The sequence below is a fragment of the Abrus precatorius genome, unplaced genomic scaffold (genome assembly GCF_003935025.1).
Source record: "Abrus precatorius isolate BTA unplaced genomic scaffold, Abrus_2018 Scaffold3, whole genome shotgun sequence".
In the NCBI taxonomy this organism is placed as follows: domain Eukaryota; kingdom Viridiplantae; phylum Streptophyta; class Magnoliopsida; order Fabales; family Fabaceae; genus Abrus; species Abrus precatorius.
This window is the reverse complement of record NW_020874373.1, coordinates 1,931,150-1,959,113: the sequence shown is the minus strand read 5'-3', so window position 1 is coordinate 1,959,113 and position 27,964 is coordinate 1,931,150. Positions and strand designations below refer to the sequence as shown.

General features: G+C 30.8%; 4 protein-coding genes across 6 annotated transcripts; 2 read left to right on the top strand and 2 right to left on the bottom strand.

The window, feature by feature from the left end:
- Window positions 1–1,295: 1,295 nt before the first annotated feature.
- Window positions 1,296–3,799, top strand: LOC113860831 (alpha carbonic anhydrase 7-like). Its single transcript, XM_027493355.1, has 7 exons — window positions 1,296–1,305; window positions 2,060–2,265; window positions 2,397–2,503; window positions 2,772–2,886; window positions 2,991–3,155; window positions 3,315–3,371; window positions 3,707–3,799. The coding sequence occupies exons 1-7, from the start codon at window positions 1,296–1,298 to the stop codon at window positions 3,797–3,799; spliced, it is 753 nt and encodes a 250-aa protein (XP_027349156.1).
- A 6,164-nt stretch (window positions 3,800–9,963) lies between these two features.
- On the top strand, window positions 9,964–12,575 carry LOC113860828 (probable pectate lyase 12). The gene is made up of 3 exons (XM_027493349.1): window positions 9,964–10,094; window positions 10,362–10,822; window positions 11,752–12,575. Exons 1-3 carry the CDS (start codon window positions 9,964–9,966, stop codon window positions 12,573–12,575), a joined length of 1,416 nt encoding a protein of 471 aa, XP_027349150.1.
- A 209-nt stretch (window positions 12,576–12,784) lies between these two features.
- On the bottom strand, window positions 12,785–16,223 carry LOC113862447. Of its 3 annotated transcripts, XR_003504455.1 has the most exons (5): window positions 15,931–16,223; window positions 15,696–15,806; window positions 13,803–13,871; window positions 13,464–13,536; window positions 12,794–13,037 (listed from the first exon to the last, which is right to left on the bottom strand). XR_003504455.1 is itself a non-coding variant. In XM_027495533.1 (4 exons), exons 1-4 carry the CDS (start codon window positions 16,081–16,083, stop codon window positions 12,987–12,989), a joined length of 384 nt encoding a protein of 127 aa, XP_027351334.1. In that variant the 5' UTR covers window positions 16,084–16,223; the 3' UTR covers window positions 12,785–12,986. The 3 variants fall into 3 exon arrangements, 2 of the variants coding, with proteins under 2 accessions (XP_027351334.1, XP_027351333.1); XM_027495533.1 differs by lacking the exon at window positions 13,464–13,536 and having other exon boundaries at window positions 12,785–13,037; XM_027495532.1 differs by lacking the exon at window positions 13,464–13,536 and having other exon boundaries at window positions 12,794–13,055.
- Window positions 16,224–16,841: 618 nt separating this feature from the next.
- LOC113861339 (serine/threonine protein phosphatase 2A 57 kDa regulatory subunit B' beta isoform-like) lies at window positions 16,842–22,832 on the bottom strand. Its single transcript, XM_027494098.1, has 2 exons — window positions 21,265–22,832; window positions 16,842–17,645 (listed from the first exon to the last, which is right to left on the bottom strand). The coding sequence occupies exons 1-2, from the start codon at window positions 22,357–22,359 to the stop codon at window positions 17,325–17,327; spliced, it is 1,416 nt and encodes a 471-aa protein (XP_027349899.1). The 5' UTR covers window positions 22,360–22,832; the 3' UTR covers window positions 16,842–17,324.
- Window positions 22,833–27,964: the final 5,132 nt, after the last annotated feature.

Sequence of the window (27,964 nt, the reverse complement as noted above, 5' to 3'; positions counted from 1 at the left end):
AGCAAAACCATTAATATATATTGACTTGTTCTAAAGTTATCTAATATATGGACAATAGCATCTCTTCACCAATACCAATTTAATATAATTTTGCCCGTATTAAACTATTTGATGATACCTTCATCTTGTATATCACCTTCCGCAGTTATTTGTTCATTAACTTAATTAATTTTATCCATACATTACATCACCTGTGTTTCCTAATTTTATTTTTTCTTACTCATTTTGTATGCAATGAATCGAATTCAAAATTGCTAACCTGCCTCTTGAGACAGTAATGACCATGTCCACGCAGGGAACTAATAAAGACACGCATAATAAAATCCTTTGAAAGACCAAAACATTCCCAATTTCTATTTTAATTTTTTCACACTTCCTCTCTGTCAATCTTTCCACAAGTTTAAACATTAAACTGGGCAAACTAAAAAGAAAATAGAACTGTATGAACACTTTTTTATCCGTCTGGGAACATAATCAATATATTATATCTGCCAATAAAAAGATTAAAAAAAATCATTTTGTTTCTATTCAAAACGTGCAATTTACAACCACAGAAAGACAGAGAAGATAATTTGAAAAAGGAAAGGAAAAATACTATTTGAAGATAGAAAAATGTTATGAATCCTTAAGACCAATTTTAAGCAATTAATTAAAATAAGAAATTTTATTAAAAATATTATTATATAAAAAGAACAAAAATATAGTAAATAACTTTTTAATATTTTTTTTAAATTTTTATATACCTACACTTAACCTTAAAAATTGATATTAATAAAACCATTCAGAGATAAAATGGTGGTGACGTGACAATCATAGAAAGAACAGTTCAAAGAAAGTTTCCCCTTAATTAAATTCCTCCTGACCAAATCCACGAGCACTTACATAATTGGAAATGATGTATAAAAACCTTAGAACTTGCAAGGAATCTCTCCACCATCGTATTCAAGGACTAATAATCTCTGCGGCTCCTGACATTCTGCCTACAAAGACCAATCTTTTGATCTGAAACATGCAGAGTCAGAGCCATGTTTCAACAATTTTGCTAATATTCATCCTATTTTTTTCCACATTAACCAGAGCTCTTGATGATCTCGGTATTGTAGTCTTCTCTCTGCCTCAATTTTTCTCATGTTAGTTTTAGACTTTTAGTCCGCATAAATGTACGTTCGTTCAAAAATTTTAAAGACTAAACTCTTTCATTAACTCCTGTTATGGCTTGTGTTTATAATTTTGATTCTGACTTTACTGAAATTTTGTTTACTTTAATTCTTAACATTAATATTAAAAAAACGAAAATGAACTACTGTAAATGAAACTATCGCTCTTAAAAAATATTATTCAAAACATGCTAATGGTCCCTTACTTAAGGAAATCACTGATATATGTGAAATCTTTTTCTTTTTTTTTCCATACTAATATTATTATAATATCGTTTTGACTTTAATATATTATCATATTGAATCGGAACAGCTTCTTCTGCCAGTAAAATTTTTTTTTTCCTAATAAAATGAAATATCAATGATAAAACTAATAATGCCTTGTGACATTCTTTTAACACAGTAAAAAACAAAGTATATTAACAATGAGAATCAAAGTACCAAAAATGCTCTTAAATACAATTTAAGGAATACCTAAAATTTTATTACTAAAAAATATGGGAAAGATACTAGTTAAAAAGTTAAACAAAAACACTATTTGTTACGAAAATAATTCGTGTATTTGATACGAAAGAGCAGTTTCTTATTAATGTATTGTTTTTTCTAATCTTTTTATGTCAACCATAATTTCTGTTTTTATCCTATTTAATGTTGTCATGTTTATTTCGTGCGATTTTCGGGATAGAGTTTCGTACTGAACAGAATATCTCATAATTAAATATTTTTTATTTCTTAAAACAGATATTGAATGAGTTCAATCTTGTTATATGATAAATATTTTTCATTTCAATTAGTACGTTTTACTTCTTTCCTAATCACAGCATTTTCCAAAAGACTATTTTGCGTGTTAAGATGTTCAAAGAAACACAAAGGCGTACATTGATCTAAGTATATTTGTGCAGGGTATGGGTACAATGAAAAGAGTAAATATGGACCCGAACACTGGGGTGATCTCAAAGAGGAATGGGAAGTATGTGAAAAAGGGGAAATGCAATCTCCAATTGATTTGTGCAATCACAGAGTAAAAGTGATCCCCAAGTTAGGGGAGCTAAAGAGAAGCTATAAGCCCCAACATGTTAATGTATTGAATAGGGGTCGTGATATTGCGGTAGGTACAAATTAATGTGCTCTATCACACTCCCATTTAATTCTTGTAATTCATGCACAATTGTCAAGCATGGTTATTGCCTTTGATGAATCCCAGTGTGTGTGTATAATATATAAATGTAATGGTTACAGGTGAACTGGGAAGGGGATGCTGGCTCAATAGACATCAATGGAACACATTTCTCCCTCCAACAATGCCACTGGCACTGGCCTTCCGAACACACCATTAACGGCCGCAGGTTAATTTGCTTTCATTAGAACCATATTTTTCTTTCTTATTCTCAATCATAAGCAGTCAAAAACTTCATCTTTTATTGATCTTTTAGAAACAATTATATGACGGAGAAATCGACTTTTATGATGAAGGAATGATCATATTTTAGCCAAAAGTATAATTAACTACCTCAAATAATAATGTAACAACAAACTAGAGTGTTGTAGTTGATATATGTTGTTTCACGGTCTGCATGCAAGTTCTAAAATTTGGACTTTGATATATATAATTAGGTATGACTTGGAATTGCATATGGTTCATGTTAGTCCACAGCCTGATGGAACAAACGAGACTACTGTTGTTGGTCTTCTGTACAAATATGGTTCGGCTGATCCATTTCTCTCTAAGGTACGTACAATAATGTATATTTACGAGTAAGTAATAAAGAAGAATAAAGAAGAATAAAGAAGAAATATAGCTACTAATCTGATAAGAATATTTAAACATTTCAGTTGGGAAAATACATAATGGACATTCCTGAAGAGAATGAAGAGAAAAACATTGGGGTGATTGATCCCTCAGAAATTAAGATGGGGGGCAAGATGTACTACAGGTACATGGGATCACTCACTACACCTCCTTGCACTGAAGGTGTCGTTTGGACCATTAATAAGAAGGTATATGTATATATAATATGTTATGTACTTTTTCAGTTTTTATATACATATAGGGAGGGAGGGGGAGAGAGAGAGAGAGAGAGGGAATCCTTAACTGATTTTTCATTAGATTATGATTACCTCTGAATTAATATGTATCTTTCATTGATTTTTCATTAGATAAGCACTGTTTCAAGGAAACAAGTGAAGTTGCTTAAGGAATCCGTACTTAAATATGTAAGCACTGTTTCATTAGATAATTCTTGTATAGTCTATAAAATCCAGAGAATAAAACGAGGAATTATATTTAGAAAAAAATTAATTGTTAATATTTAAACAATTACATATTTTATTATAACTGAATATTATTTAATTATAATTTTTAATTTTTATTAATAATTATAAATTTTATTAATTAAAATAAATTTCTCGCTTTATAAAATTTAAATCAATTTTCTTTTGGAAGAAAAACTTAACCTAGCATTTTAAAAAGATAAAAGCCAAATATTTATCGAAATTTTTGTTGAACTTTATCTTCAATTAATTGACTTGTATTATGTACTTTGGCACAGTATGCAAAAAGGAATGCAAGGCCACTGCAGCCCCTAAATCAGCGCGAGATACAACTCTACAATCCAAAGGCAAAGATTAAACCTTTGTATTAATTTGCATCCTATCTATCTTTAATGTATATTTGTTAGTTTTAACTTCTAAAAATAAAATAATTTTTTATATTTTGTGTAAGTCATAATATTATTTTTAAATAAAATATATGTTTTTTAACTTATATTTATGAATGTAACTTATGTAAAATTATTAATTTTTACATTCTATTCTGTATGGTGATGTATTTAAAAATGATGAAATTGCTCAATTTAAATTTTGATAATAAAAATATTAAAGTATACCTTATATGCTTGTATGTAATTAACATATTAATAAATTTAGAACATAAATAAAAAAAATCATATAATCTAGTTAAAATAATGAAATATTATATAATACATATGTAAAGTTAACTGAAGTGAACTTCTTTAATTGAGAATTATTAATATTTAATTACATCACATAATTTTTTTAATATTTTTTAATTCAATCTAAATTTACTCTTTAATTTTAATTTTTATATTGTCATTCATGACTAAAAAATCTTTATAATTTCTTTATATTTAATATATCAAATATTAATTATTATAATATTTTTAAAAATATTAAAATTAAAAAATTTATTCAATATAATTTTATTTTTATTTAAAAAATATATTTTAGTTTAATGATATATGGATAAAATACAAAAAAAAAAACGTTAATATAAAGTCTAGGTAGGTTATAAATTATGAATTCTAAAAATTGTAAGAAAAATAGATTTTATATGAATTCTTTATACATAAATATTCTTCATATTATATCATCAATTAAAAATGATTTTATTTATATTTATAATCTTTGACGATATAACATCAATTACTTATATATCACACGGATAAATATTATTAGTTTTTAACACAACGAATCAAAATTAAGCAAAACCTGACAGATATAATTGACTTGTTTAGCATTTCAAGGATAAACTGTTTTTCTTTTTTGGTTGAAAAATATACTACAAAAACAAAAGGGCGAAGCCACCAACACCAAATTAAAGGACATGTGGATTTGTCACCATGCATGTCATTATAATAGGATTGAATGAACGTACATTTCATTTTTAAGTATAGAAGGTAAAAAAAAAAAAAAGAAAGATGAAAATATAGAAATGAGATAAAAAAATTTAGGTCAATTTTAAAGTTGAATTTAAATAATTAAAAATAATGTTTACTAAAAAATATTATATTAAGAATATATAATATAATAAATTTTTTCAAAAAAATAAGATGTAAGAGATACGATAATCATTATTCATTAGGTTGTTTGTGGATGACAATGTTGGGTGACCCTACCTGGCTGAAATTAGGGATACAGTCCATGGAGTCCACTTCATAAGAACAGTCCAAAAGGTGCACATAATAGTGGCAGTGTAGCAGTGCTTTGCATGTTCATCTCACCTCATTTGCAATTATGTTATTTACAGCCAAATTTTGTATACCATTTTTACATCATGGATTAGCGTATTAAGAACCAAGGTCCTGCATCCCCTCACTGTGTATGCAATGAATCAAAAGATGATTGAGAACTGGTTTAAGAAGAAAAAAAATGAACAAAAGTGATAACTATTTAAAGCCTGTTTGAAAATGTATGCAAAATTACGTTTATGTGCTTCCAATGCACGTTCTACGCTAATATTTTTCAATTGAGTACAAATAGACTCTTACTATTTCTCTTGTATTGGATTATATAATTTTATATCCCAATTTTTTAATGTAGGCAGAAGGAAGATAGAAATAAATAATATAAATTATTTATTAACTTTGTTGTCTAAAAGGTAATTTTAATTTATAAATTTTCAATTAATTTTAATTACTATTTCTACGTTTACTGTTTACCCTAACGTACGTTCAAAAAAGGATTTACAATTCCAGCGGAGCCATGCTCAATTATATAACAATCAGACACCATCCTTAAATATTGAAATGACATACATGCACTAAATCATTGAGCGAGCGTTACATGTTTATTATCTACGCATCACGACAATATAAATTGGAATACAAAAGCCTTTGTTATATAATAATTAGACAAATCTTTTATAACCAAAAGGGTAGATAGGCATATCCAAAATGAAATAAGAGTACCGCTTTAAATAAAAAGGAGTTAAGTGTAGAGTGCTTGATTAAGAAGTTCACTCTTATCCGATTCTATGATTCTATACATGTAGCGACCAAATTGTCAACACCATGACACATCAATTTTTGGTCATGGAAGAAAATGGTTCCACTTTGAAATTTAGTAAGTGGGGTAGGCCCACATTTCAGGTAAGGCAAAGACTAAAGAGGGTAGCATATATGTTGGTGTTTTTCTACTTTACATGTTAGAGACGAAAAGAATATATATATATATATATGAACGGAATATGCAGCAGATATTGATGATTTTACTCAACTTTGTATCTTAGGGGGTCCTTTCCTAACATGCAAACTACCGAAACCCACACAAATGCGGGGTTCAAGTGATGATCATCTAATAGACGATGAATAAATATTATCTACAAGGACAATGCCTTAAAAGCAACTGTATCGTTACTGTTTAGTTCATTTATAGATTTTTATATCATAGTTACTACTTACAATTTCCTTTTCTGATCCCTTGTGACCTTTTTCTTTTAGTGTTGGGGCCACAATGTTCATGAAAAGAAAATATTGAATAGATAGTGTGTGCTATCAAACGTTTGACGTAGGACATGAATTAATGTGCCTCCGTGTTATCCTCGATTGATTTGGGGGTTCCATTTTCTGTACCATTATTTTAAACACATAATATTGTACTTTTATATTCTATCATACGTATTTATACATATTTTTCCTATATACATAACGTTTACGTTATATATATAAAACAGAGCCATGGGACCGGGTTTCGAAAGGAACCACGCTCCAAGCCTGAGTTTCCTTTTCTAAAAAATTTCATTTTTTTTTGTGATTTTTAAAGAAACTTGATAAAAATTGATGTTAAAATATCCCACATTATTAATCGATCTGTCACTTTTCTTCTAATTATTTTAATCGATTTTTGGGTAAAAATCAGTGTTTGAAACATGTCAAACGGTGGTTTCGTTCCATTTCTCACAGACATGGTATAGTATTAGCAATTCTTGCTTAATTACTTTAGAACGTTTTCGTATGTTGTAAATTGAAAAAACAAAATAAAAATGGCCGAGGGCGAAAATTTTCAGAAACGAAATATTCTAAACGTGTGTCAGAATAATGGAAACAATGTTTTTCAAGGTATTTTTAAGACTTTTGTTCAATCGATTTAAGCTATTGGCATTTTTAAATGAAAAAGGATAAACAAAAGGACGTTGATATTTGGTGCGCCAATCATAACAACGGGTTGATTCGGAAAGCTTAACGTGAAAATTAAAGGGCCAAAGTTTTCTCTTAGTTTCATGCGTCTTGGCTTAATTATGATATCATGTAGTATAAAACTCCGTAAATTACGTTATCGATATGCTTCAAGTTAAACAATGACAGAGTATTTCACAAGGTTAATTACATCTAGACCATAGCCTATATATAGCAACATGCTAATGGCAAAAAAATTGCAAAAACAACAATTTTTTAATTTGCATGAAGCTGCTGTCTATAGCATAGAAAGGGGAGAGAATATTTGGGAGCAGCTTTTATTTAAGAAATTTTTTTTTCTCTTCTAAAATTCTTTTACAAAGCTGAAAAAAGTTGTTTCTCTAAAATAGCCAAAACTAAACATTAAAAACTAGGTGACAAGAGATCCTTGCACCTTAAATTTCGTAGTTACAAGAGACTTAATTAGTTGAATACGAACTAGATAATACATACTATACCATTAATTTATTATGATTAGGACTCAAGATACCAAGTGCTTTTCAATACTACATGGAGAACCACCACAATCGATCAAATTTTTGCCATTTTGCCAGTGCTGCTCTCAATATTACTACTAATCCATGAAAGTTAACACACTGAACTAGCTCCCCACCATGCATTAAATTTCATCACGTTTGACAAATTCTATTATCACACCATGAATTAACTTCTGGCTCTTCAGTAGTGTTTATTATTTTTTCAACTGCATGACATCTTATGACCATATATTTCGGTAGCTAATAATTTGATTGTACATTTATATGACCTTCCTTCAGCTCATGCTAGTGATAGAATGAGTTCCATCCTCTCACCCTTAGACTATAGTGGCCACGAATAAGCAGCATGAACTGCTGAGAAATTAATCATTAGATTAGATGGCATGTGTGATATATGCGTGTGCAAGTATCTGTAGTATTATAGCATCGATTTTAATACTCAAATATATAATCAAAATAACTCGTTTTAAAAAAATTTCTTGACATTATAGCGTCATTATAATTAAAATATTTCAAGACATAACATTCTATTATTCAATCGATTAAAATAGTTTATTTAAGACAAAACACTAACGTTTGATAATTAATTTTCAGCTTTGTTGTCTGCATTCGGAATCGGCGCATTGTTACAGGCTTTAGATTTTAAGGAACGATGAGAAAATGTCGTGATTGGTGCTGATATGTATGCTTAGGTCCAAAAGTCAAAAGCCTACTTCATCCTCTGCAAGAACGTTCCTTACCCTACCTACCCTTTTGCCTTTTCCTTCTTCTCTGCATTCATTATTTCACGCTTCACTAATTTTTTTCACAGATTATAATTTCAAAATAAGTTACAAGTGATCCCTTTTCATGCAAATTATATTTTGAGGCCTCGAAAATGTAAAATCAAACTCACAATAGTGTGCTTTTACTAATAACATATCTACTTCTTAAAAAATTCCACTATAATTGGTTATCAATACTAATAAGCACAGTCTCTAAAATAAACTAATTTAGTGCATGTTGGATCGAGAATAATTTTATTTTAATACAAATTTAATTAATTCAATGCAAAAGTGATCTTTATATTATTTCACTATAAGATTAAGAAAAATATTTAAAAAATACATTTTTTTATTTTTACAAACACATTCTTAATAATTAGTTAAAAAATAATGAGTTCTACTCTTTCTCACTCTTAAATTAATGTTTCTCTCTTGTATATTTGTAATTTTTAATAAAATTTAATAAATAATTAAAATTATAATAAAAGGATTATATTATTAACATTCCTCTAAAATTAGACATACACTTAATTTCTAATCATATATTATATAGGAAAAAAAATTAAACACACTAACAATTCTTCGGCTTAGGAAGATTAATTATGAACTGAGTAATATCTCAAAAATTATTTCATATATGTAGATCTTGTAGTTTAGAAAGAGAGATAGAAATTGAGTTATACTTTTTTGGGTATTAAATATAAACAAAAATAACTAAATTATTTCATATAATGTTCTTAATAATTTTATAAAAATAAACTTGATTTCTTAATATGCTCTTCATGATATTTATTGTAAAAAAAATCACTTAAAGATAATTGAATTTTTTATGAATATTTAATGACATTAGTTAATGATTTAAGTTCATATGGTAAATCTCTAAAACATAATTTATAGAAAGAAACTTGAATTTTGAAAATTCGTTAAATTTTCTCTTTTTTATTTTAGAAGTTATATAACGTTGTTAATATTATATCTCAAAAATAACAAAATTTATTGAAAAATAAATAAAATAAAATAATTTTTTTGAAAATAATTATATTAAATAGTATAAAATTAATTAAAATTTTAAATTTCGACAGAGAGTATGATGGTAAATATTGAATGATAGGGCCTGCGTAACCTTATTTGCAACAGTGACAGTGTCTGTCTGTCCCGCAAACAAAATTAAGAGACCATTTCCTCGAGAGCAGGAGGATTCCTTGACAATCTCCTTCTCTCCCTTTTTTTTTTTTTTGTTTTTCCTTTTTCAATCATTAAATTATTCAAAAGAATTTCTCAACAATCATTATTATTCAGCACCCCCCAACATGGTAGTAAAATACCAGTGACCCTGTATAATATATGTACACAGGGATTGTTCTCTGTTTCTTCTGTTCACACCCAACCTCGTTCGTTATCATTGTAAGCTTTCACTTTCTATGCTTATTAATTCACCTAACCCCACACTAGCTAACACTTCTGCACAACCTGCCATGCCATGCCACAGTAATTAAGTGAGTGAAACTGTGAGCATTCAGCAACCAAAAAAGTACCGCTAACTCAGCACTCACCGTTCTTCACTTCATCAACCATGCTCCAAGCAACCTGCATTTTGCTAATCTCAGTTCTCAGTTCATTTTCACCACTTGCAACAGCAATGCTCAACCTAACTCTTCCAGGAACACACCCAGACCCCGAAGCAGTTGCCCATGAAGTTCACAGGTACGTGATATACTCTACTCTCTTCATTCTCTCATACATACTTCTCAATGTAGTTTAGTTAAGGACAAAACTTAAGTGAAGTTTCTAGGTTGCTGTTGGTACTCTTTCTCAATCAAAATTTGAGTTTTATGTGGAGAACCTACAGATAAGTTTTGTTGATTAGCTAAATTACCTACATTACATGAATTTAGAGGGAAAAGGGTAGATCTATGTTGGATCCGGTACTAGTTTTAAGTTGGAATTGGAATGACCCGTTCTGTTGTGTAGGAAGGTTAATGCTTCAATTGCAAGAAGGGAAATGCTAGGAGTGTCAGAGGAAGATGAATCTTCGTGCCTAACGGGGAACCCAATTGATGATTGTTGGAAATGTGACCCAGATTGGCCTAATAACAGACAGAGATTAGCTGATTGTGCCATTGGGTTTGGTCAATATGCGAAGGGAGGGAAAGGTGGTGAATTTTACGTTGTTACAGATTCTTCGGATGATGATGTAGTTAACCCCAAACCTGGGACGCTAAGATATGCTGTGATACAGGACGAGCCACTGTGGATCGTGTTTCCCAGTAACATGATGATTAAGCTGTCTCAGGAGTTGATTTTTAACAGCTATAAGACCATTGATGGGCGTGGTGCCGATGTGCACATTGTGGGTGGAGGTTGCATTACTTTGCAGTATATAAGCAATGTCATCATACATAATATTCACATCCACCATTGTCATCCCTCAGGTTAGTTCTTTTCTATGTTGTCAATGAGGATAGTGACTGACAGCCACATTGCAAGGTTGCCACTGTTTTTGTTTTCCTGTGAATAGTGAAAAAGTAGTGCTTGTTTTGTGGAGTTTTTGTAGAGTTTAAACAGTGTTTTTGAGATTGATTTTTCTAATCTTTAAAATAACTTTTAAAAAAGTAAATTATCTTAAATAATTAAATCAAAACCCTTTTTTTTTTTCAGAGGTAGGATACTGATTTGTGATAAAAAAAAAATATGCTATTCTCGCTTAAAATTTTCGAGATAATGAAATGGAACGAGATAAAGAGGAAAAAAGACGTAAGGTAAAACTTTTAAGTAAAAATTAGTATATTTTTTCAAAAATATGTTACACACTCCTTTAAACATACTCTTCAAACGTAATTGGTCTAGTTTTATTTTTTTAATCTAAATAGTTGCCATGTAAATTAATCAATTTGTTAAAGTTGCTTTAACTTTTTAAAAGACTATGCAATTGAAAAATTTGTTTTAAAAACAAGTAAAGTGTGTCTATTACTCCACCTGTATATATATTATCACTTTTTTAGTTAATTTTTGTTTAAAATAAATTTTTTTCTCTTATAACTATATAATAATAAAAAATTTACATAAATTTGTGTAACAATAAATGAGTGTAGAAATAGAAAAAGTATTGTTATAATTGCTTATCTTTCTTACAATAATACTATTGACTATTGAGTGCCAAAACAGGGTAACTTCCTAGCCTATTTTTTACCTCAAGTTCGTGGGTTTTGCTATTAAATTTAAATTTAAAGGCTACGCCTTTTAAGTTAAAAGTTTATGAAAGGATGTTTTCGAAAAAAAGAAAAAAATTGTATAAAATTAAATTAATATAAAATGATAGTGAGTCGTTTTGGAAATGAGAATATGGTGGTTGCACGTACAGGGAACACAAACGTTCGATCGAGCCCAGAGCACTACGGGTACAGAACAGAGTCAGACGGTGACGGAATATCCATATTCGGATCCAAAGACTTATGGATCGACCACTGCACCCTATCACGCTGCAAAGACGGACTCATAGACGCCGTAATGGGGTCCACCGGAATAACCATATCAAACAACTTCTTCTCCCACCACAACGAAGTCATGCTCCTCGGCCACAGCGACGACTACCTCCCTGACTCCGGCATGCAAGTCACCATCGCCTTCAACCACTTCGGCCAAAAACTCGTCCAGAGAATGCCCCGCTGCCGGAGAGGTTACATCCACGTCGTCAACAACGACTTCACGCAGTGGGAAATGTACGCCATCGGCGGCAGCGGCGAACCCACCATCAACAGCCAGGGAAACCGCTACACCGCACCCACCAATCCCTTCGCCAAAGAGGTAACGAAGAGAGTGGAGACGGAACAGTCGAAGTGGAAGGGATGGAACTGGAGGTCAGAGGGTGACGTCATGGTCAACGGTGCTTTCTTCGTGGCTTCGGGAGAGGGTCTTGAAGTTAAGTACGAGAAGGCATATAGCGTGGAACCCAAATCCGCCGATCGCATCGCTCTTCTCACCATGTCCGCCGGCGTTCTGGGTGTTGCCCGAGACAACAACTTGGGAATGTGGAGTAGAGGACCCGGTGATGACGTGGCAGAATCCGGACCGGAATACACCGACGACATGTCCGACAGTGAGAGACTCGATGTGTCTTCTTCTTTTCTTCTGTTGTTGTGCTTCTTCTTCTCTTGTTATGCGATACCCTTGACGGTTATTCTATAACCATGCGTCTGCAATGTAACGTTAGACGCTGTTTCGTTTCTTCCCTTAATTGGAATCAAAAGTCTATTCAAGGATCTGCCACCCTTAAGACTGTATATATTTTTCTTCTTATTAACTGTCGTGATTTTATTTGACTTCCTTAGTAGTCTTTTTAAAGTAATGCAATCTGCGCCATAGCATTTGGGACAAGAAATAAAAAAGGGATTTTCGATGATAATATAGTTTTCTTTATTTGGTATAAATGGAAGGAAAGGGAGGAGAGGAAGAAAATTGTGAATATACAAAACGAAGCTATCTCATATTCATACATCGCATTGTATTCTCTAGATACAAAATGAACTAATGTTACAGAGGCTCGGCTTGGCTTCTCATCCTCCCTTCAAAATTCAGCTTTTCGCAATGGCTATGATATCAACGCTCTATGAATGATTTGTTCATAAGTTCAACTGCGTCATCCATGAACTGCATGCAGAAAAACAACTGCTTTATTAATTATGACAGCTCATTGCATATTTAGAATTGCATGTTTCACGTCAACATATCACCTTTAATATTCATACATACGTGTAAATATCCAGGGCAAATTTTAATTATTAAATACGAGTATCCAGAAAGATAAATGAATCTGAGCATAAGCAACTGAGACGGTCAAGGTAACTTGTATGTATCTTCGGTTCGACTGGTTCATTAGAAGCACTAACAAAGTGCTTAAACCAATTCTAAGCATTTCCAGGAAAAAAGACAAAAATTGCAACGTAAGTATGGGTTTATGAGCAAAACATTAGGCAATGTTCTCACAATACAACAGTTAACAGACATGTGAAACTGACTTTTCACATTATCATGCTTATACTATATAGCAACATTGTAATTTAGAATTCAACCCACTGCAACAATATTGATCTTTCTGACATGAAGGCAGTATTTATAAAACACACTGCAGTTATGTTCGAGCAGATATTTAAAAATGATTAATGTAGTTATCACATGGTGCAATTAATACAAATCACTCATCTCAATTTTCAGAAGGGTACATATATATGGCTATTAATAACATTTTCCGGATTCTCCTTGCAAATTAATGCACATATATATTGGATTAAATGTAGTACATCATAACAAATATGCAAGTAACTCAGTATCAAACGCAAAGAACTCATCAAGATCAACTTCAAAATGTGCCAATTTTTTCACTTGCATAAATGAAAATTATAAAATGGCCGTTACCTTTCCAAGCAACTTAAGTTCTCGCCCAACGGGTTCCAAAAACTTCAGGTCAACACTGATGGGCCAGACCTGTCCAAACAAGAAGATGAGAAGAAAATTGTAAAATGATATTTCTTGGCCATAACATAATCTTTCTAAATAGTATTATAGCAAAAGAGAAAGCATACATATTAGAGAATTTGTAAACACAATTTAATAGAAGGAAAGCTCGGCATTGATGAACCCAGCACATTTAAATTATAAAATGGGGCAAAGATCCTTCCTTTGCCTCTCTCCCATTTAGTGCGTAAGAAAATGTTTGATAAATGCACATTACACAAGACTTAATCGCATGAATGTGAGCCTGCACACACTATCTAAAGCCAATAACAGTTAAATCAAAAAATATTAAATTCAGTCCAAATTCAGGTCACAATAATATTTTGAATAATATAAAATGCAGGAAATAGAATTTTGGCATGCACATACAAAGACGGATTAATAATTTTAGACTAGGTTACTACTCCATAACACATTATGTCTTTCACTGATGTTTGTTAAAATCGGTTACTTTGGAAAGAAATGGAAGAGAAGCATTCTGGTTTCATAGAAAGATTTCAAGCAAGAGCCTACTTTTCCTGTTCTTCATGTTATTACTGGGAGAGCTTTTGATAAACAAGTTAAAATGGAGAGCAGTGGGAATTAGTATATTAAAGAGATGAATTGTCATGCAAGGATATGTTTTCAAAGACAAAGGTAGTTGTAAATTAGGATTTGGAAAAATATTCAAACATTCTAACCCTAAATAACAGATAAATATGTTCATTTCAAAATACTGAAATTGGTATCAATATCATAAAAAAATTGAAGACGTGAAAAAAAAACAAAAAACTAAGATTGATACAAACAGATGTAGAAGAATATGCCACAAGTGGAGCAAACGCCATACAGCATTTGAGAGGATATATGGCAAGAATTTGTGCAGGGAGTTCCAAATTTCTGAGGTGTATGCGTTGATGTTATTAATATTGTGATTGTAGCTCATGAGGTGAGGGCCATCGCCCATTCTTGTTGCTCAGTTGTTTGGGGGAACTCAGTTTAAAACAGAGCGTCAAAAGAACAACATGTACGCAAAAATAAACACCCAACAGTTAAACTCTCTCCTACTCCTATTAACCAAATCAGTAATGACTTCAAGAACTCATAGAAGAGCATTAAGCGCGTGGCTATTTTGAGTAAAAAAATATTTCCAATGGATTGCATTTTGGAGCTTAAAACTTCTTAGACGTGTCTCCAAATGTTAATACATTGTTAGTAAAAATCAGTCGAGTTTTGAGGCAAGGTTCAATCATGTGAGTGTGCATCATTCAGTCTTTCTCATTGGTTTTCAGAGGTCTGTTTCATAAACTACTGAAACTGACTTTTGCCTGCAGCGATGTTTTTCACTATCATTGACATCATCACAAAGGGATTCACATCTCATTTACTATTAATAATTGATATTGCTTTGGAAATTATGCACGTTCGTTCAACATTAATAGAGACATGCTAAAATCAGTTTTAAATGTAAAAAGCCAGAACTTCCAATTCACAATCAAGATATTCTCACTTGGCAGCCGTGAAGCTTGCTCAATCGTTTTCTAGCATTACCCATCAATCAATCAGAGCTTCCATTCAATAAGCACCCTCGAAAACAAAAAAAAAAAACACAATGCACAGTTTCACTGAAACATTGTTATTTGAATTTGTTTTGAAGTCCTTTTTAAAAGGATTGATGCAAAATCCTCCTAAAAGGTTAGAATGTGGTTCCTAAAGACTCTAACAGTTAGTGATAAAATAAAAAGGGAAGAATGAATGCGATAAGAGGCCAAAAAGCAGTTAATTGATTAAAAATGAAGAGAGAAAGAAGAGAACCTGAAGGCCAAGTAGTTTGAGGGGCATAATTTGGCCAGGTACGATGCAGTCAGGACCAGCTGCTTCCACTATGGCCTCATCACCCAATCCACTCCCTATAGGGTCCGGATGCTGAGAAACCCCAATCAATAATTCCACCCCAAAAATAAAATAAAAAGGTTAATGAAACACTGCAGAATGAAACGATGAAAAGCGAAAAGCAAACAGCAAGAGAGAGAGAGAGAGAGAGAGAGACCCTCATGACGGAGATGGCGTAATCGGAAAAGGGTGTGTGGGAAATGCGGAGGAGAGGAGAGTGATGAATTTTGGGGACTGGCTTTGCTGAAGAAGACGATGCTCTCCATGGCACATCCTTTGGAAACGAAGCGCCTCCTCCTTTTTTCGACATCTTCGTATCTATGCTATGCGTATTGTTACTCTGCTGCTGCTGCTGCTGCTGCTGCTGCTGCTGCACTCTTAGCAATAACAGACACGATACGATAAATGAAGCTCTCACGAACACAGATATTGGATTTTTGTCCTTACTTATTATTTTTCATTTTGGTCAAGTCCTTAAATTCTTTTTCATTTTATCTGTTTATGAAAACAAAAACAAAAGCTTGCCTCAACCCAATAAACGGCTTGTCGTTTCACCAACCAAAGAGTTACCACCACAATTTTCTACTCGTGCCATAACTGAATCTGAAAGGGATCACAATTACCAAATAAAATTTATAATAGTAATGATATGTACGTAAATAAAATCCATCGCATATCTTTATGCAACATCTATTACAACTATTTACTTTTTTATTTTTACCTTTTCCCTTTCCATCAATTTTTTTTTTTTTAATTCCCGTAACATTTCTTTAAATCTAGAAACGATGATTGATCAAAAGTAGTAACGATGGTTTATGGTATGACCACGCTCCTAAAAGTAAAAAACGTGTCATCTTGGTCTTTCATATTTTAATAAAAGAAAGACAAAGCCAAGTAAACAGGACACCGAATAACTAAATCACCAGCCCTTTTACACCATAAAATTGTCTATAATTCAAGCAAAACATGTATATTGAAAAAAGAGAACGAACCATAAGAAAATAATTTGAGGCACAATAGCAATCATAGAAGATAATAAACATTCCACGACAATGGAGATTTCCCCTGTGGACAAACTTTTTTTGTTTTTATTAACTAGTATCTTAAAAAGACTGGTTCATAGTATTACTTACACTCAACTAAATCATAAAGTATAAGCACAACTAATTCACATTTATGTGGTGCAATTTGGAAAAGAAAAGGAAAGGAAAAACAAGACTACATTTTCCGTATTTCTTGCACCACAAACACAAGGTACTAGAGTGTGTTTCCAAGAGGAAAAGAAATTTTCCGTATTTCTCTCTGTAGGGGGCAAAAAATACAAGAAAGTGTTTCACAAAACATTCTTAATCTGCAGACATTGCTAACAACGTCCAATACATTTTTAAGTTACATTAATCGCTGATTATCCAAATGAGAAAATAGAGAGGAAAAAGAAATTAAGCGGGAAAGAAAGAAACCAATAAACAATGGCACCAAAATGGCGAGGAGCACGTACAATCCTTCACCTATCCAATTCACATTCCCAGTTAGGGCAGTAAAGTAATTTGGCTAAGCCGTCACCATATCTGCCCCATTCTGTGCAGCCGCATCTGCCAGTCTCTTCCAATTCAATTCCCGCTGCTCTTCTATTTCTTTTGCTTTAGCCTCTCTTTCTGCATACTGCCTCTGGCACTCTTCAAACAATTCAGCGTCCATTTCTATAAACATTTTCCGAACGTTCACAGTTAGCCCATGAACAGCCTGGTTCCAATGACTCTGGATATTCTTCTCCATTGCTTCAAATATTATCGGCAATACTACAGTCCTGTTTTGGGCGATTAAGCTGACAATGTGCTCATTATTCCATAAAAAGAGTGCTCGTTCTGCAACCTGCACGCAAAGTGTGCCTAAGCATAGACTTCTGAAGGATGATTTAAAACTAATTACATCAATATAACAAGAACTATAATGCAATATATTTAAAACATAAATAAAAGACCATTCCAAGCGATCAGGATTCTCAGTCCACAGTATTTTGATTATGAAATGTGAAAGATAAGATTTGCAAAGGATAATCACAGAATCAGTTCAAAGTAAAAAACTGTAGAAGATCTTGAATCCAGTAATAACTTAGAACTACAATGACAGCAGACCATAAAAAATAAATAGAAAACACCTTAATGAAAGAATTATATGAGAATCAACTTAAATATCCTTAAGCAGAGAAACACCTATCACGACACATATACACTATTTTCATTTCCACAACCACTAGATGTTCGTGGGGTCAAGACCATGTAAACCTTCAAGTTTTCCCCATCTGACAAGCTTAAGCTCAAATAATCATTAATGACCAAGACCACATTTGGTAAAGCTGGAAATAGGAAGGAATCGAGTAATACTGAGCTTTGGAATCTTTAAAGGGGAAAATCAATTCAACTCCTCCCTCCCGGTCTTCATTTTTACAAAGAACCACCTAACTCTTGTGTCCAAAAATGAAATAAGAGCATTGAAGGGAACTAAAAAGAAGTTTCTAATAGTTAACACATCATGGTTTTCTGCTAACTTGCTTGTATTTTGATTATTGCCAAGCAGTAGTACCAATAAATGCTATCCAATAAATTCTTCCCCATTGAGCATCATGTGGACATCAAACAATCTAACAAAAAGTACCAATTCACTTTAATGAAAAATGAAATTTGACACGTGCAATGAAAATGTTTCGTCTATGCAGAATTTGACACAAAGACTACTCCTTGGTAAAGTACATGTAATTTCCATTTCCACACAAATTTCCAAACAAGTACATATATCATCATTACACTTTATTTCTTGTTTTCAAAGATTTTGTATAGAAAACAACAAAAAGAATTTTACTACCCCCTATATAAATCTTTGAAAAAACCAAAATCAAAACAGATGGCATTTTGGTAATTAAAAATGAAACAAAAAACGAAAACAGAACATTTTTTCAAAGTAAAGAGGCTCATAGGTTTCTCCCTTCATTTAATTTTCTAATATATTCTGTATTTTATAAAATAAGAACAATTTAATGTCTTAAACGAACAAATGTTCAGCCCTGATGCAAACTTAAATTGCACAAACCTTATTACTAACCATGTCAGTAAAAAAATTATACACAAACTTCTAGAATCTAATTTATTTTTAAAGAGACAATTCTACATCAATTACTATTGAACTGCAAGAAAGGATGCAACGATATAAAAATACTTATCTGCGCATAAGCACATATAAGCTGATACTGAAGCCTAATGAACTCAATGAAAAAGAGAAGAGCGCCAAGAGGTTAAATTGAAATACAATGTAAGAGTTTTGAACAGACACACACTAAAGTTTTAAATTCAAAAGCATAATAATATAAATCAGGGGCAGTAATTTTTGCAATTAACCAACTTAAACTTCCATTCACTAAAAAATTGAAGGAAATAAAGAAAGGAAAGAAGGTCAATTGAGGTAGGGTATGAAGGAGTTTAATTAAGTGTACCCCTAGGTAAAAATTTTCTCAATTTTGTGATTCAAAGGTTTGGATAATTGAATTCAAGTTACGATTTGAAACTAAGTGGAATTATTGGGAGTTACCAAAATTCAAGGATGTTTTCAAAATGTTGAGAATTTTAAGTTGGCTGTGAAGGGCAAAGTTAAAGTAGAAGTTGTTTTCATTTAAGCAAAAAATAATACTGCCAACCAAGAGTTTATAAGAAACCAAGAGATAATAGTTTTAAAATTCAGTACAAGTTATTAGAATGAAAACCATGGTTGATAAATAAAAGATTACAACTATCAGTACCTTGTTGAGAACAAATGGAGGAAAAGATGAATTGAAAGGGTTAACTTGACTGGAGATACGGAGTCATGAATGAGCTTCCAAATAACTCTACTTTTGTTTAACCAGGCATAAATGATAAAAACGACACATTGAAATTGTTATCAAGGGGTACGTAATTATTCTGTTTAAGCAATATTCAACAACACACATAATTAATTATAGATTAAAACCATCTCTTAGACAAACTCTTTGTCAACCCCAGCAAAGATACGCAAAGAAAACCACACATAGCACATGGTAATGAAGAAAATGAGTGCTCATAACCACCTAGTAATAAAAAACAAACTGGGTGAAGTGATAGCATATTAACTTCCAATGATTTGTGCCAAACCGGCAACCATTATATCCAGATATATTGAAAGCTCAGCCACATCATATATCAGACTTTCTAAAATCGAAAGGTATATATAGGTATTTTATGGGTGAGCTTGTAGAGACTAGAAAGGAAGATGTTAGGTGATGCTAGCAGCTTATTCATACAGATTATGCTCTATTGAAATATTTTCCATTTCTTCCTGGAGGAAGAAATAGAGGTCGTAGACAACAATGCAATGGAGAAGCCAATGATAACTTCCCAGAAAACAAGTTCATTAAGAGTTTTTCCCCCATCCGATTGGTCATATGACTTGTATGTGAGTCCCACTTCATCAATGTTAACCCCTGATTTGGACATTAGCTATCACACTGCAAATGATCATGTTCAATTATAGGGGAATGTGTTCAATTTCAAAGATCACAACAGACATTGCATGTGACCCAATAAATTGGGTGGGAAAATGTGAACCCTAAAAATATGAACAGTTCTGCTGAACGTAAAATTCAATTTCGCTGCCATTTTTGAAAATATCATAGCATGCACCTCAACAGAGAAAAAAAAAAAAAAAAAAACAATGCTGGTAAGGTTAAGAAAGAAACAAATCTATAACTAAAGATTTCTTAAATATGGCACAACTCAAACCACAAACTTCACTATTACAGTTATTGAACAGAAATTTTACTGGAATTGCAACGTAAGCCATTAACCACTACTATGAGATTTTTTCAATGTTTAAAAGATATAACATACACTTACAAATTTCATAAAGTAAGAAGTTAATTAATGGTCATCAATTGAACTTCAATTCAGTTAACCTTTCCAGTTCAACACTAAGCTTTCAAGAAGAACAAAAATCCATTTATAACCCCTGTATGAGAGAAAAATATATGCATGTGAATCGTTATTTTGCATTTCTGCATGTTAGAGTAGAAGCCAATTAAGTCAGATAGATAGCTTTATAGATTTTTTTATTTTTTATTTTACTTTTCCCCATCAACAAACACATCACTAAGATGAAAATTGCAAAACTACAACTGAACTATCCACAATACTAGAGGAAAACATAGATTCAATACAATCACAGTAGAGTTTGGGACCTAAAGGATGAACCAGTTAAACTTTACTAACTAGTAACTACTAACTAGGCAGCTGAACCTTATATTACCCGTAGTTTATTATATCATATCCGGGCCTAGTTTAGATGTATCTTCATAAAGAACGAAACAATTCAACAAGAAGAATTGCAAAACTATAAACTAATTACCCAAAGGAGAGGATATATGAGGGAAAAAAAAAAAACTTGCATAAACTCTACAAAACATCATGTAAAACATTTTTCCACGAACCTGGAAGTGAGAACTATTGAGGCAGCGGGCAACCTGTCTAAAAAGAGGGACCATACAGCGTTGGAATTCTGCAGCTTGCGTGGCCTCGAGCACCTCCTCCAATTCTCCAAGGAAGAGAACCTCCTTCTGGCAATTGGTGACAGGCCAATACTTCAACAAACCCCTAATAACAGTATCCGCAAGCTTGTAATCCTTCTCAACAAACTGAGCAATACAATATGATAACTGCTGATGGTAGACAGCAATGGACTTCGGTTTATGCAGAGGCAAAAGCGCCCTCACAAGAAACAACTTATGCTCCTCCTTCATTGGCAATGCAAACCCATTAATAATGCTGCCAAGAATCTCCAGAAGCTCCCCAATACCACTATGCCTCTCCGTCTCATATATAAACCGATAAAAGATATTGTTAATGGCTTTCCTAATAAACGGGCGATGAACCATGAATTTTCCATACACACGATGCAATATGGTTTTCAAATACTCACGCTCTCGGGGGTCCTCAGAATCAAACAAATCAAGCAATTTCAGCACAAAAGAGTGATCGATATACCGTTTAGCAACCTTGGTATCAGTATCTGAAGAAACCACGTATCTGAGAAGAAGCTCATACACGAGCTGCAAGTGTGGCCACGAGGGGTCCAAGCATGTTTCTTCCTCCTCCGGATCGGTGGGTTCTTGGCCGGTGTTCTCGTGCGACGCCGGCGGCAAGCACCGGAAAATGTTCACCGACACCATTTTGATCATCTCTTCCTGGCAAGTCTCCGTTATCTTCCCCGAACCCGATTGAATGAAATCCACCAACTCCATCAGCGTTTGCCTCTTGATTTCCTTCTCCCGAACCGATTTCAGCGTGTCGGAGAAATCCAACACGTGGCAGCATACCTGAAGCTTCCGGAGGAAGAGGTTCTGGCGCTCGGAAACGGCCACGTCGCGGAAGAGAGGGAGCAGTTCTATGGTCCCCGAAGGCGGAGGCACAGTCACCGCCGTAGTGACGGGGGCGTTGTTGGCCGGTGGACCGTAGCCGAAGGCGGAGGCATCTGTTTCGGACTTGGAGGGCTTCTTTTGCCCTCCCTTCATGATTCTCTTAAACATGTTTGGAGAACGATTTTGCAAACCCTAACCCTAAGCTAACGAATTCGGAAGTAGGATCTTCCTATTCCATGGACGCTTCTCCTCCTCCCCCGATTTTCGCATCACAACTAGAACGAAGACGGATCTGAGAATACAAAGGCGTAGTATCGAGTTCCGTAAGGATCAGAGTGGTGAATCACCGGAATGGCGACGGTTAATTGGTCGGAGATGCGTTCCAGCGATCAAGGGAATGGCAGAGAGAGAGAGTGTGTGTTTGTGTTTGCGAGAGAGAGAGTGTGTATGTGTGTGGGTGTGTAGTTAGTTGTTTGCGGAGATTAGAGAGGTGCAAATGGGAGTAATGGCAATGAAAGAAAATGATTATTCATCATAGACTACAACAATCCGTTTTAGAAACAGTGATTCTTTTCTTTGAGTTTGAGGAGCATTTCCTCCTTTTCTTTATCTGCTTAATTGCCAATTGAAATATTGAATTCAAGTTCAGCTTTTTCCCTTCTTTTTTTATGCATCAAACACACACAAACCGCTTTTTAGTTTTACCTTGTTTTCTTTGTTTTTAACTTTCTTTTTTTGGTAAACCTTTGTTTTTAAACTTTATTTTGTGAGACACTGCCTATGCTTTGTAATTTATACATTGGATTAAGTTTAAAAATACGTTATGTTAGCTTAGTTTGTGTTAATGAAAGCCTGAGTATAATGTCGCGTTGGCCTCTCTGGCTTGTGAGGGAAGAACGAGGAGTTTGAAGTAGCCACGTATCATCATCATCAAGTATCAAAATTTTTATATTCAAGTTGTTTCTGTTCTATTCATTTTACTTTAAAAACTCAGTGACGTTTTAATTAAAAAAATTTACCGTTACCAGCAAAAATATTTGTTTACTAAATAAAGTATTTTTTTATTATAAAAATTTAAATATCAATTAGTTTGAAATAGAAAGAATAATAATAAACGCAAAAGATAAACTACTAAACACTAAAATTTTATAAATATTTGCATTTATTATAAAACATTCTTATTTAGATACAGTGAAATAATAAACGTGAACATTAAATACTACCTCTAGAAGAAAATAAATATTTAACTTCTTAAAATTAGTGAAAAATAACTATTATATACCTTGAATTATATTTTGTCCAAAAATATTCATAATATTAAATTAGTTTCTTATATATTAAATATATATATATAATTAATTCTATAATGAATTATAATTATAATATAAAAAATATTTCTTTAATAGCTCACGTAACACATAATATTTCATTTAAAATAAATAATTATTTACTAATTAAAGAATAAAATTTTATAAATATAAAATATCTGAATCTATTACCAAAAATTAAAATATATAAATCTATGATATATATCTTGAAAAAAAGTATAATTTATATCATATTATATTATATGAGAAGAATCACAAATATTTTAATATTAAAAAATTATTATAATTAAATAAAAAATTTGATAGAGATTATATGATAAACAATGTATATTTTGAGAACAATGTAATTTTTAATGAAGAAAGTATTTTATTTTATTTTTTTCATAAAACTAAAAAATATAATTATTGAAATTTTGATTGAAAGTATTGTAAATTATACATTAAATATTACAAATTTTATAAATATAAATAATTTTTAAAAAATTAAATTTATATAAAATAATAAGAAAATTTTCATAAATGTAAACATTAATATTTAAAAGAAATTTTAAATTTTATGACAGGTATAAAATGTTTATAAATGTAAAAAAAATTATTTATGAAAATTTTAAAAGTTTATATAAAGTAATAAAGATCATTTTTATCTCCAATATTTAAAATGATATTAATAAAAATGTTGGTAAAAAATAAAACAATCGTAATAATAAAAAGTATAATTCAGTATTATTTTCAATAGATTTTATTCCTAAGATGTATACACAATAAATTATGAAAGAAAATTAGATTTTCTAAACTGTAAACTCTCGTTTACAATATAGAAATTAATTTAAAAATAAGTCATTATTTTATATAATTGGAAAAAATAATGATTATTTTTTAAAATTATACCAAAAGTAGTATATTAGTAATTTTTAATAATAAAAAAGTCTTTAAATTATATTGTTATCATGTATATTAAATTTTTGCTTTTACATTACAAATCTGAATTTTGATTATTAAATAATTTATTTTCATAATTATTTTTATTATCATTAAAAGTGCTAGGTGGTAACTTTTATGTTGATTTTAATGTTAGAAATAAAAAATTAAAAGATAAATGTTGAATTAAAAAATATGATAAATATTTATACAATTTTATTAACATCAATCTTTACATTTAAAATTTTAAACATTCAAAAGTAATTATTTATTATAAAAATATATGTATCATATGAAAAATATAAATATATAATAAACATTTTTTAATAAAATATTCTTATTATTTGCTTAAATTTAATTTTAAAAACATGACATTTTTAAAAAAAAATATTAGTAGTGTAATCTTTCACAGGAAATCATTATCATCAAGACTCAATTAAACAGTAAACGTAAACACGAAATGCATGTTTGGTTCAGCACCTTTATGCTTTGAATGTGCATCTTTATTTTCGAAGCAACTATGTGTAGCCAAAACATATGTATATATAATTTTGACTCATATCCAAACCCACCCTAAATATATAACACGGACTCCAAATCATATCACCATCACATACATTTATTTAAGTAACAAGTAATATTTTTTTACCACGCAAAAAATAACCATTCGTTTCTGTATATGTATGCAAAAACGACTTTCGATACTTTTGATTTTACAAAAATATTTTTATTTAAACACAAGTTAAAGTAAAGTATGTTATATTTCAAATTTTATTTTAAAAATAAACTTACAATAAATTTTAAATTTAAATACAATTTTAATCTTGTAAATATAACACATTTTTAAATAAGTTTTTATAAAGTTTTTTTTACGACTTAGTCTCTAAAATATTAAAATTTAGTAGTTGTTATCAGTTTTTTTATTAAGTGCTCTATAATTAACTTTGTATTTTCATATTAATACTATGTTATTTAATTTTTAAAATATATTAAACTTAATAATATCTTTAGCCTCTATAAATATAACAATGATTTATAATAAATTTTTATAAAATTTTTGTTTAAATTTAGTTATGAATATAGTATTTAGTGTTGCTAATTGTTGAATTGGCTTACATAAAGTTAATTCATCACAGTCATATATTGTTATATTATTTAATTTTTATTATTTAAAATTAATATTTATAAATAAGTTTTTGAATATATTTTAAATATTTATATATATAAATTCTTTAAAATTATTTATTTCTAATATCTTCTTTTTTGTTTTTTAGATTTAAAAAATTCAATGAGCATCTTGGCAGCAAGTCAAAAAACTTACATTTTATTGAGAATTTAGATATAAATATATACAAGTTTGAAAGCAGAACGCATTGTGAATAAAAACTAAATTTTAACAAAAAAAAATTAAAAATTTATCATAAAATATGTTATATTTATAGAAACAAAATTTATATTTAAACTTAAATTTTATTATAAAATTATTAACTTAATACAAATTTTATAATATTTTGTTAATTGTCTAACATGCTTTTTAAGAGTAAAAGTAAATTTAGTTGAAAATAATATTTTATTTTTTTCAAATCACACTTGATATCACTAAACTTAAGTTATGAGATGTTGATATTACTAAATGAATATCAGCATAAAAATTTATTTATTTAATTAAAAATATATATTTATATACTTTATCATTTTTATTTAATTTATATTAGTTCAAAACTTTTAATCATTAAGCGGATTAATTAGCCAACGCACCTAAAAGTATTGACTTCAGCTTATTTAAGATTTAAACAAGTTAAAGTTATTGGGGAAGCGGGATTGGTCAAAATGAAACAACTTGTTTCGTCGTTTATCTACAAATATATATATCCAACGAAAAATATAATCAATTCATGAAATAAGAAATATTCAATTATTGACAATTCATGAACAATTTTAATATTAAATCCTATTAGAATTTAAGGGAAGTTTTATTATTAAAGAATGTTATAAATGAATTGAGAACAATTTATTAAAAAAAACAACTTTAATTAATGTGAGATATTTAAATTTTGTTAGTAGTAGAAAATATAAAAAAAGAAAAGAATATAAGTAGGATTTTGAATCGCATACTCAAGTTACAAAAAGATGTCCTAATGAGAGACGATAGGCTTAGTATGGATAGTGGCATGCATTTTAATTCTTAATATATTTGTATTTGACACAACTTAAACTCCTAATTCATATCACTATCTGTGGCTCATGAGTTACAGTGATGACCTGAATTCTTATCTCCATCACCACCAAAATCGTTGTGCTTTTCAAGATGTCCAAAGACACATGACACTTGTCGCAACATTTCTATATTATTTAATATTTCTGTGCTAAAAATAAATAGAATAATAAATTTCATACATATTTTTATAATTTATTTTTTAACATGCACTCAAAAACACATGTTCAAAAATATTAAACATAGTACCTATCAAATATTTAAAATTATTATAAAAAGTAAGCATTGAATATATTTTTATAATTTTTAGATAATAAATTAATTTTTGTCTATACCACAAGTATAATGTTTGTTATCAAATATATGTTTATTATCAAATATTAAACATAGTACCTATCAACTATTAAAGTTTAATGTTTCACAATTGTCTCTATCATGACAAGATTTCAGCACATTTATGCTCTATTCGAATAAGAAAAAAAATTGTATACACACATATTTTTTAACAAAACAAAACCTGCAAATTCTTTTCAGCATTAAGTTTCACCATGAGTTCCTTGTTATCAATCTTCACCCGACCCTCTCCTCCTATCTAGATTTAAGCAACAACCCTACAAGTGTAAGACATTTTGCAATCTCAATGGTTGCTTCAATCCAATTAGAACTTGTCAAATTCCATATTTTATGTTCATCCCAAAGAACTTTATTATTAGTTAATCTAGAATAAAATTATTTATTTCATGAACTAACTTAAACAAACCATATTTTAATTGGTTGTATTAACACTTGTTGCAAATACCTCAACATATGCTATTGACATGTCATTTTCTCAAGTGCTTCCTTGAAGATCAAGAGGTTGAAGAAGACATTAGTAGAGGAGTAAAAGAGTGTGATCGATGTGTTTCGCAAAATCTCACCCTCATCTTAATTGACCTCATTACCCAATTTATTTCCTTGTTAAATATTATCCACAAAATCATCAATTTTTTCTCTACACCATGGGCACAGTGTCTTCCAAATACGACCACATCTTCTCAATTTTTGAATATGGTTTGTTGACACGGTCTTCACCTTGCCATGGGCATGGTCTTGGTCGTTGATTCAATTTAAAAAATAATAGGTTTAATAAAACATTAAGAGGATACGAAAATTCAAACACCCAATTAGTAGTTGCAACACATAATGGATATTAATAATGTCACATTTTCAATTATCATTCTATCCAAACCCACTTGTATCTAACTGTGAAATGTTGAAAAGTATTCAGACTCACATCCTTTAATCTTATTTGCTATGTGCTTAAAAGTAATTT